The sequence below is a fragment of the Lepeophtheirus salmonis genome, chromosome 3 (assembly GCF_016086655.4).
Source record: "Lepeophtheirus salmonis chromosome 3, UVic_Lsal_1.4, whole genome shotgun sequence".
Lineage (NCBI taxonomy): Eukaryota > Metazoa > Arthropoda > Copepoda > Siphonostomatoida > Caligidae > Lepeophtheirus > Lepeophtheirus salmonis.
In genome coordinates, this window is record NC_052133.2 from 17,141,464 (window position 1) to 17,152,665 (window position 11,202).

Below are 11,202 nucleotides of genomic sequence, written 5' to 3' on the forward strand. Positions count from 1 at the left end.
TTTTGTGTTGACAGACAGCATAATTTGTGCAAACTTCCCCCCCCCCTCTAAACTTTGCCAAACCAAAATGATACATATATTTGACGAGTAAGAGACGACTTTGGGATAGAAGAGTGCCTATCAAGACTAAGCCAGGGGCCTAAGAGCTTCAACACATTTGAATTCAATAATTCACTGATTCAGATTGTCCATTGAATCCCAATTATTCAATGATATAATTACCTTTTCCCTTTTTAAACATTTTATCCTTTTCTGATTTGTAATTAATATGTAGTTAAATAATAGGCTTGGTTCAAAGAAATCCATTATTTTTCATGGATGTTTATATCCTGGGCAATCAAAAGTATTTCCGGTCAGTCTTGACCATTTCCATTATTTTATCAATATTTTTGACAATTGACCTTCAAGAGTCTGGTGCATCTTTGGCATCAACATTACTGGAACAGAATACACAAAACCATAATACCGCATGATTGGGTGTTAGAGTATCACTATTCACTTTTTCGTACGCCTGAATAGGTTGTTCCCTTTGTTAAAAAAAAACAACTATGAAATATGGCGCATTTTCTCTTTGTTAGTCTCCAGCACGAACGAACAACGATCATCAAAACTACTTTATAAAGTTTTTTCGTAGACAATCTTTCTAACACCCTATAAAGTACACCAATCATATTTATACAACGCGAAATACACATTACTAAAGCCATCTATTAGAAAAAATAAATGATTGATTTTGTCTCCACGTATAAATCATCCTATAAAATTTAGTTTGTATTATTTTTTTCGGTAAAGGGTCTGTATGGTAAAGTGTCTGTTCGGCGGCATAATGACATTTGGAAGAGTGCTTTGAGCAAACTGTCCATGCACAAATATATAATTGCATATTTATTAAATCCAATACATCACTAAGGAACGGAAAAATGGTTGACCAAGTTTGAAGGGGATGGGAGGGAACTATAAAGATAGTCTTATCTTTTCTCCCTCTGGTGAAATTCATATACCATACTTCATACAACTTTGTGTTTAAGAGGAGAAAACTCTGATAGGGTCATAACGTTACCGATCTATTTTACATAATCATTTTTATAAGGGTCAAATATATATTCATAACATATATTTTAATGGTTTATTAAAAGGGATAATATATAGATTAAGAAATATTGGATTCCCTCATCTTTTTAATTTACAAATAAAATATATACGAGCTTTTTCCCCTTATGAGAAATATTCACTTAATATAAAACACCACTCTTTAACAGAAAAAAACAACATAACAAATGCTTAAATATTTTTGACTTAGATATTGTATATCTAGAAGACTATCTGTGATGAGGGGAGGGGGGTTGATCTCTTATTTTTATGTCTTCATATATTTAAAAATATGTAGATTGCAAAAATTAAACGATATTTTTTTTTCTTTATCACAATTAAGGAGAAAAGGGGGAGAATATTTATGACTTGACCCTATAAAAAGTGTCATCGTCTATAATGCTGACGATGTGGTAATGATAGGCGAATTCCTATCCAAATCCTCATGAATCTGATAATTTATAATTTTATGAGAAGTTTTTAGTTTAAAAGGTTTTATTTATGTAGAGAGGTGTTTAAAATGATGTCATGATAAACGGTTGAAACTGTAAAGGGTGCATGGATGTATATAAACATGTGAATTGTTTCTCGGTTAGAAACGGCTCATAGGAGGACAGTTTAATTATCTGGAAGTACGAACCGTCTTCGCCGATATTGACGCGGACGGTCATTGGTTTACCTTACTAATTGATAAAATAGCTGAACAATCATTTAAATCAGGGTTAAGTTAAATTAAGGGCGTTAAAATACTGTGCAGAATGAAAACCTCGACGGTTTCTATGTCAGAAATTAGGAGGTGTTTCAAAAAGTCCACAATGGTCCTTCTTGTGATTATTTGAGAAGGAGAAACATCAAGAACTCTTCTAAGTGATGATTCAAATATCGCTTACTCTCGGTTGGACGTTGGATGTTTGGAGCCAAATTTTTGAACGACCCGAGGAGTATCTGCCTGTCTTGTAAAGAAGTGAGCAAGACTAATGACCAACTTCTTCAGTTAAGAGAAACTTCTGAGGGGATCTCATATGACCTACTTGAGAATTTTGGGCCAACAAGTGAAAGAGATGAATTTTTTAGTACATCAATGTGGGGAGGGGGGGGGGGTCAAGATAAAACGCAATGATTATTATAAAAAGTCAACAAATAATTAATGCAAAAATGACTAAGAAAGACTTTTCCCATTATTAATTTATAAATCAAAGTTATTAAAGAAATGGACTAATTCTTCGGTTAACAAAATATTATTTTGCAATTATTTGCAATTTGCAAAAAAATTTACATTCCTCTCTGGTTGTTTTATCTTAATTTTTAGTTTGGATTTTTCTTATTTTTAACTTTGTTTTTAACCAGAAAAGTTAAATTATTTCAAGGACCTTTTATTTTTTTGTTCATATTTCTTAGTTTTAACAATTTGAGTAATGTTGGATGCAAAACTGTTTACTTGGAATTATGTTGAAGTGCTTATGTTTGTTACGAATATAGATACGCAAAACCTATGAAACTATAATTTTGTCACTTTTTTACATGACAGACACAAAAATGTACACATTATTTTATTGTTCACTGTTGATTTTCGGCGTCTTTTTGCCTAATATGTATTTTGAAGGTTGAGTAGTTAAATTTTAACTTACTATTGTAGTGAACAATTTGGAAACAAATATTGAATAATAATTCCGGTTTTGGGAAAAATTACCAAACAGGGGTATCCAAAGGGGGTGGATAGAAGGGGATGTAGCCCCCTCCTCCACCAAAAAGGATTTTTTGTTTTCTATTAGAAAATTTAATATTTGAAATTTAATTATATTTTTCAAAAAACAATTCCAAAAAATTAAATTTTCTGTCAATAACTATGATATTATGAAATTTGTACAGAGAAAATGTAATATTTGCTTTTATTTTTAAAAAAACTTTATATTTGAAATTACATTTGTGAAATTTTTTGACTATGACTATGGATTTCTGAAATTTTTATCAAAAAAATTATTTTTTTGAGAATAATTATAGATTTCTAAGAAAATTAAATTTTTTTGAATAACTGTTGATTTTTAATTGTATATTGAAAAAAATTATTATTTGAAATTTTTATAGAAAAAATTTAATCCTTTAATTCTTTTTTTCAAAAACTCAATATTTGAAATTTAATTTTTGAAGTTTATAGAGAGTGGCTATGGATGGCAAAAAAATTTTTCCAAGAAATTTAATATTATTTTTTTTTTTTTTTAAATTTATTATTTTAAATTTTATTTTTCAAATTTTTTTCTAAAAAAATTAATTCTTGATTTTGTATTAAAAAAAAATTTGAAAAAACAAGCCCCACTCAAAAAAGAAATAATAATAATCCTTCGGACGCCCCTGGCAATTGATTTTGGGGCCTTCCCTCCCCCGTTACTTTTCGGAAGAAAGGTTGCGTGAAAGAATGAAGGTAAAAGCACCATGACATTTTTGGAAGAAGGAAAAGTTTTTTAGGTTGTTCCTTGATTAAAATATATATATATATATATATAATGGGTTACAAGTTACATAAAAATTGATTATGTCTTCGTAAGGGAACAACGACTTCCTATCCTTGTACCAAAAAATGAAAATATAAAAATGTAGTAAATTGATTGCTCGTGGTTTTACGAGGGATTCTTAAGAGGGGGAAGAACTTACGTCTTCATTTTTATTTTTTTCATAATCACGTGGGTTTTTATTGACCAAAAACACATATCTGTAGTGACATAATTGATTAGTAGATATATACTGTTCACATAAATGCACTTTATGGTAAAACAAAATGTCTAATACAATATAATACATTTTAAAGACGACATTACTCCATCAGCTGATGTCTGATCCGTCTGTTTTTGTGTTAAATTTTTTCCGGGTCATAGCCTTCAATTATTGTTTACAATTTGTAGTCATAGCATCATTTTAAGTGCCCAAGAAAAGTCATTATGTTCAATGAGAGAGATTGTAGGTCCGCTCCTATTCAGATTATGCTTAGTGATCACATGAAATTAAGCAATGCTGACATCTCTGGCCTTCTGTCAATGCCAGTTAGAACGGTCAGAAGTCTCAGGAAGCAGCTGGAGGAGTTATCGGATCCGATGGGCGTTGTTGACAGAAAGAAGAAGGAGGAGAAGAGCACCAGGATTGTCCGGGACGTCACCTTCATCAACAAGGTCAGGGACATCATCGACGAGGACCCCAAGCGTTCCATGAGAACCATGGCAAGTATGTCGTCAGCGACAGGGCGTGGATATGGCAGAAGGACTCGGCTCCGGCCCACGAAGCTAAGCAGACGCATGAATGTCTGAAAAGCAATGCTTTTGCATTCGCACCCTTCTCCTGTTGGCCTCCCTTATCAACGGATTTGAACCCGTTGGACTACTTTGTTTGGTTCTACGGGGAGAACATGACCAACCGCTCCTCCCATAACACCAAGCAGTCTCTCATCACCTCCATCAAGGAGAAATTCAGTGAGATAGAAGCAGCGCAGATCCAAAATGCCTGTTCTCGGTATCGTAGCCGCATTGAGCGGGTTTTGGTCGCAGACGGGGGATACATTGAATAGATAGCTGCTCTATATCCTAATAAAGATATTTGTTTTCATTTTATAAAAAAATAAATATTATAAAATAAGCTTGTAGTTGTTGTTTTTTGAAGCGGCAGATTTTGTCCATGCATCCAGAAAGCATCTCTATAAGTAAACATTTGTGTTAGAGATTATTATACCGTTTAATTCCATAAGGAAATTATAATTATTTGGTTGTGTTTGCTATATATTAATATTTTTTGTTAATAGTTCAAATTTTCAAGTGTTCAAAAAGTTCAGGAATACTAACTTTCCTCGATGAGTTAGTTGGGAATTAACATTATCTTTTGAATCCGTTTTGGGGAAGTGGGAACTTTCTTATATTTACAGATAGACTCAATCAGGCTTGTAAGTGACCAACCGTTTTTAACGCTCCATTTTGCGTTCGTTCAGCGTTTAAATATTAAAGTAGTAAAATTTAATGGGGGTAACAAGCAGTATATGTAAGGCTGAATTGGTAAGTTGAGGTATACTTTCCTATATTTAAGCTTAGTGATCTAAAATGATAACATCTGATAATACAGGAACGTTTGCAAGGGGTGGCTAGAAGGGATGTAGCCCCCTTCCCCCCCCCCCAAACAAAAAAAATCAAGGATTTTTTACTTTTACTAGAATCTTCTTTGTTCAGGATGAAAAATTTTTATACAAAAATAGTTGTTAATTTTATTTTTTTCAAGATTTTTTTTCTTAAAAAATGTTCATTCGGCGAAATTATGCAGCAGAGCAATAAATTTAATATTTGAATTATATTCCCGAAAAAATTAATTTTTGTGAGTACTTATGGAAATTTATAAATAAAAGAGTAAAAATTTAATTTTTGAAATTTTTAGTAGAAAATTTAATTTTCTGTGAATAGGTGTGGATTTTGACATTTTTTTGTCCATAGCTACAGATTTTGGAAGCTTTTTCCTAAAAAAATTATTTATGAGCAGTTAGGGATTATAACATTTTCCGTCTAAAACTATTATTTTTTTTTTAAGGTTTACATTTTTGGATTTAAAAAAAAGTTACGACGCCCCCCAACAATAAACCTGGGGACGCCCCTGTAATGAGTGATTCTTTTAGAAATATTCATGGTTGGAACGAATTCGGATCTAATCCTAGTTTCTAGAGTTTCATCAAGTTAAAATATAAATTTGCTTAGATTCATTTAGTTCAAACTGGGTGTTAGAAATTAGGAAACATGCTAATTGATACACCTTTGCAGATTGATATATTTTTCCAAACCTTTTCTAGTTCTTGGGGAAATAAATTTAAAAAAATTAACATTTATTTGTGTAAAATATCTATACCTGTAATAATAAAATAAAATATGGAAGCCTTTATGCCCGTGAGATTGCCTATCAACTGTCCATATTTGAATCGTTGGACAGGGGGGGAGGGGGGAGGTCTGCTGCGAAATAAGAATCATGACAAAATTTAATTATCATGGATCTTTGATCACTGAATAGATTGATACTCTTGGAATGGTAAATATTTAAAACAATCCACAAATCCTTTTCGTTAATACCCGTTAAACGAATAATCAGCATGGATTCACATTGATCAAAAACTACCCTTTCCACTTCGTAGTGCCGGCTTAATCTAATTTGTTATCCGGATATTTAAAACCCTCATTATTTTTAGTTAAAAACCAACTGGCTATCTTTTTGAGTGCTCTAATCTCATTGAATGCTCATTGAAATTATATATAGTATATAAATAATATTGACTAATTTTTCCTTTTAAGTCTTTAGTAAAAAAAAAAAAAAGTAGAAATGGAAAACAAAATATATCGTGTAAAATCTGTTCTTGCCAATTCTGAAACCAATTCCATTGCATCGGTACACCCCTAATTTCTTTCAAACATTCTGATTCTGTACCAAAATTAGGAAAAATGAAATATTACCAATTGTTTTTATTAAGTCCATTAAATATTTCCCTTCCCCCCCCAAAAAAAAAAAAATGGAATCATTGAACCCAGTAAAGGGTTAAATAAAATTATTTATATAATTTTATTGACAAATTTCATTTTTATACCTTTTTTTATTATTATTGCCTCCGCAGGATGATTTGTGTTCCTCCAGGTCCTGGAACCATGGTGTCAGCCTCTACATATCATCATCATTCTAATTACCCTCCCGGATCCTCTCCAAGCTCCTACCCACCAACCGAGTATCTTCCAGAGCGATATTATCATCCTCTTTCCTCTGGGAGTGTCAACAGTAATGTCGCACCGTCTCATGGCTATGGCAACTACTATCAGCAACCCCATTGCAGCAGTGCCGTTTCCCCTTCCTCCTCTTCGACCCCCTCAGAGTATGGAGTGAGTAGTGGCTCACAAGAAAATAGTCGGGGAATTAATGGAAATAATAACTCGGGACTTGTGAGTATTTTACTTTATTTAATTTGCATTAAATCCTTTATAATGTTGCTAATCAATATACATATTATATATATATATATATAAAAACGGAGACAAAACACTTTATATAAAATTCTTTATAGACTTTTTAACGATCAGACAATTCTAACGAGTATCATTATTTATTCATCATTCACTCATAGCGATCCCCCTTCATAGAGCCCAATGTTCACAGCATTCCAAACAATTGCAACAAGGAACAGAGCCAAAACGGCCAATAGACAAAGCCACCAAATAACGCGTTCCCAAGATCGCACTCGAATATTCCTTAAAATAACAATCCCAAGGAGAAGCCCCACGATTGCTCCACCCAAATGGGCTGCATAAGCCGTTTTAGTCTCCACACCGACTCCATATCGATAATAAATCGCTACTCCTATATCTATCCCCATGGCGAGTAGAAAGGCTAGGAGCCTTAGGATCGGATATTCCATTTCTTTCCAATTGAATATCACATTGGCCAAATGGGCTGTGATGAGGGCATAGACCCCTCCGGAAGCTCCTGCTATATAAACGGTTCCATCTGTGAGAGATGAGAGAAGAGAGCCAGCAATCCCTCCGCAAAAGTAGATTAAAAGGACACGCCACCATCGATGCACCATTTCCAGTGGAATGCCAAGAAGGAGCTGAACCAGGATGTTAAATGTGAGATGGAAGTATCCGGAATGGACAAACATATAGGTCACGAATCGCCAGACCTCCCTCTTTTTAAAGGGATTAAAGATGAGATATCCGAGATAGACAGGCTCATTCGGCCCTACTGTTTTCCCCATGTTAGTCAGGAGAATGGCATGCCAAGTGAAAATTCCGATTTGTACTAGAGAGATGAGGAATAGGAATATGGGTGGTGGAAGACATGAATATTGATCCAGATAGGAGAGACGAACAGAGCGCTCCGACTTGGGAATAGCCAATTTAACGGATGCATAGTGGGCATGACCCTTGGGAGTGATGGGACTGTTCCATCGAGAAGCATACTGCGGAGAGATATGGTTGTTGTTGTTGTTGGGATTGCGGGATCCACTGGTATTGCTGGAGCTATAGGTTTGTGCCATTTGATAGCGTAGGACTTCGGAGTAAGTGTCAAGAAATTCTTCATAGGATATTCGACCGTAGAGATTCCGTTCTGCCCGATTCAGGAGTGTTCGAGTGAGAGCAGAGCCGATTTCAGCCTCTAATTCCGGAGTTTCTAGGATGATGCGTCTAAGTCCAACGTGAGAGACAGAACCGTCTTCAAATGCGTCGTCCAAGTAGTCTAGCTGTCGAAAGACACTCTCTAAATGTTCACTTCTCTTAGTCATCCTCAAATTCAAATTTGTGGTGGGTCCCTTCTCTGCTCTAAATTATTCATTCCTTTTGACCCGTTTGTTTGTTTATTTTGTTTTAGATGTAGCTGTAACAATGTAGATTTGATCCTTCCTCTTCCTTGGTTTCTGTGTAGTTAACGGGGCCAGGTATAAAGGAGACTAGGGTGTGTGAACTAAGAAGGATTTCCAGGCAGGTACAAAGAAGAAGAAACAACATATGTATGTATGTACATTTATAATTCTCCCTTCCTCACTTTAAAACTCTCTATATAGCAATAAATTGCAGATGATTTTCGTGAATCAACAGCAGAAATTAAAAGGAAAAAACAAAAATCGAAGGTCCACTACTACCTGTTATTACTTTTATATTATTCAACTCCCGGTCCACACATTCACACACACACAAACTCTCTCTTTGAAAACTACACACATTATTAAATCATATTTATTTTGTTTGTTATTTTTTTTCTTTAATAAAACTCCCTTGTAAGCAATAAACTAGCATAATATTTATACATCAATTACTTAAATTGCTTTTAATTAAGGCCTCTAACTCCATTAAAAAATATACGTGTAGATAGATATCTAATAACAGCCCGTTTCGTCCGGATTCAATAGGTCTTGACTTTTCATTTCATGACCATTTTAGTAATCAGATCCAAACTTTAGTTTTTAGCACTGACAATTTTTACCCTTACTGGTTAGGGTAAAGCTATATATATTCTGCAATGAACAGAGTATGTTGGAGCATGTTCATATGGGACGTCATTCATTGAATATATGTACATTGTACACTACTGTACCGGTTTTAAGGGAGGCATTGAAGCCACTTTTTATTGGCTCCCCAATTTAACATAAAAAATAGATACCCACATATTGTACATAAGAGCAACCGTCATTGTGAAACAATTTAAACAAAAAAAAATAAGTAAATGAATGTCGTCGAATTTTGACATTTAGCAAATTAATTTCAAAAAGTGTCAAATTTTGTATTAAAACAAAAAAAGTAATTTAAAATGTCTCCCAAAATTATTACTTCCCCAAATGCTATCAAATAAATTATTTGCTCCTCTTGAACAAAACGATTAACACCAGCTACAGTAATATCCTATTAATCCCGGATTAAATCGGTCCCATATTTGTTGTAATACAACTTTGCCTTTCATTACCCTTTTAGTAGTAAAATCCACCATAGATGCACGTGAGAAAAGTATATAAAGTTAATTTATAGCAGGAATGACAATCTACCGAACATTCCGGTAGATCGACGTAAACAATAATAAGGAAAGAATGTACTTTTTCGATAAACAATTATTACTAAAATTGTTTTTTCCACAAACTCCATCCTTCTCAAATATAACCGTATTTATGCCGGGCATATCGAATCAGGTCTATGTAAAGGGAGTATTATTTTTCGCCTATTTGAAAAGCCTTAAAATAGATATATAATAAAGGAACAAACACTTTTAAACTAAGGAATCATCAAAGGAATGGAATTCAAATAAACATTAATCATCAAAGACATTTGATTATGAAACAATTGTTTTATTGATAAATGTAATAAAATGAATATAAAGTAAGCGATAGTGGAGGAGGGCATGAGGATGATGCATGGAGGAGAGGTACCCCTGAGTCATTGTTATTACATTTTTTTTCTCTTTATTTCGTTCCTTATTCGTCATCTTTTCTCTTCTTTTTTTTTTTTTTTTTTTTTTACTTTTTTGGCAAAAGTTCAAGAAAATAGATTATTAATGTCTTATATTAAAAAGAAAAAGAAAAACGAAGAAAAAATACATAATAATAAAAATAATTTTATAAAAAAGTTTTTTTTTTACCTGAATACAGTGTACCTACATAGAGTTAAATAAGAAATAATTTCAAAAGGAAGTGAGATGAAATAATGGAGCAAAAAATATTAGAAATAAAATTAAAATCTGTTAAATATACAAGAATATAAAAGTGTCCACGAAACCTCTCACGTTCATTTTTCCTTCTCTCCTTATATAATATTATATATAAATACTCATTCCCTATAAATAAATATAACTTAAAGAGTTATTAACTCTCTCTCTAAACATATATATATCATGTAGTTCCGAAATTAAACATTAGATGTCTCACCAAAAGCTATCTAACGTATAACGTAAAAGCAAGAGAGAAAGAGAGTTTCTTTCATTTTCCCCCTCCTCCTTCTCTTTTGCACCCCTTTTGCTCTAAAAAGAGCCCTCTATATCCTTTCTTTTGTACTACGTAATATAATTATTTTATGTATATATTTTTATACTTGCAATGATTTTTGGCAGAATTATTTTTGAATTAACTGTACGCAAATAATGAACTTTTGGCCGATATACACACTACTTAATGGATGTATATTCTAATGAAAAAGGAAAATAACAAGAAAAATTGGCTGAAATTTTATTTTGGATAGACACTTGTTTTTTTGGCTCAAAAGTACATTCATTTTGTCTAGAGGGAGTGAAGGGAAATCTTATGAAGGAGTTGCCCAATTATCATACGTATTATGATCCATTTTCCCAAATTTTACTCTTATTTTCATTTGAGAAGAATATTTTTCCCCTTAGGACTATAGTTTTGCGTATTTCTCCCTACTTTTTGTTTGACAAAAAAGTTTTATGGATTTCAAAACCATAATATATTATTGGATATCTATCTATGGGCCATTGAGTCTTGCTGCTCTTGCTCCACTCTTGCTGGCGATTTGATAGTTTTTTTTATTTTATTTTATTAACATTAGTATTCAGTTAGGAATTAAGGGTCTATCTATGTATATGGGAATCCCTGCAACTATAAACCTGTCTCCATAA

At 33.0% G+C, this 11,202-nt stretch overlaps 2 protein-coding genes across 5 annotated transcripts in view; one reads left to right on the top strand and one right to left on the bottom strand.

Annotated features, from left to right (window-relative positions):
• Nucleotides 1-11,202, top strand: part of LOC121114021 (uncharacterized) — a 133,299-nt gene that overhangs the window by 58,021 nt on the left and 64,076 nt on the right. For all 4 annotated transcript variants that reach the window (XM_071887086.1, XM_071887089.1, XM_071887087.1 and 1 more), the window contains exon 3: nt 6,710-7,028. In XM_071887086.1, coding sequence (XP_071743187.1) covers nt 6,711-7,028 — 318 coding nt within the window. In that variant the 5' untranslated portion in view covers nt 6,710. The remainder of the gene's footprint in view (nt 1-6,709; nt 7,029-11,202) is intronic.
• Nucleotides 7,027-8,785, bottom strand: LOC121114022 (rhomboid-related protein 2). Its single transcript, XM_040707837.2, has one exon. It carries the CDS (start codon nt 8,366-8,368, stop codon nt 7,205-7,207), a length of 1,164 nt encoding a protein of 387 aa, XP_040563771.1. The 5' UTR covers nt 8,369-8,785; the 3' UTR covers nt 7,027-7,204.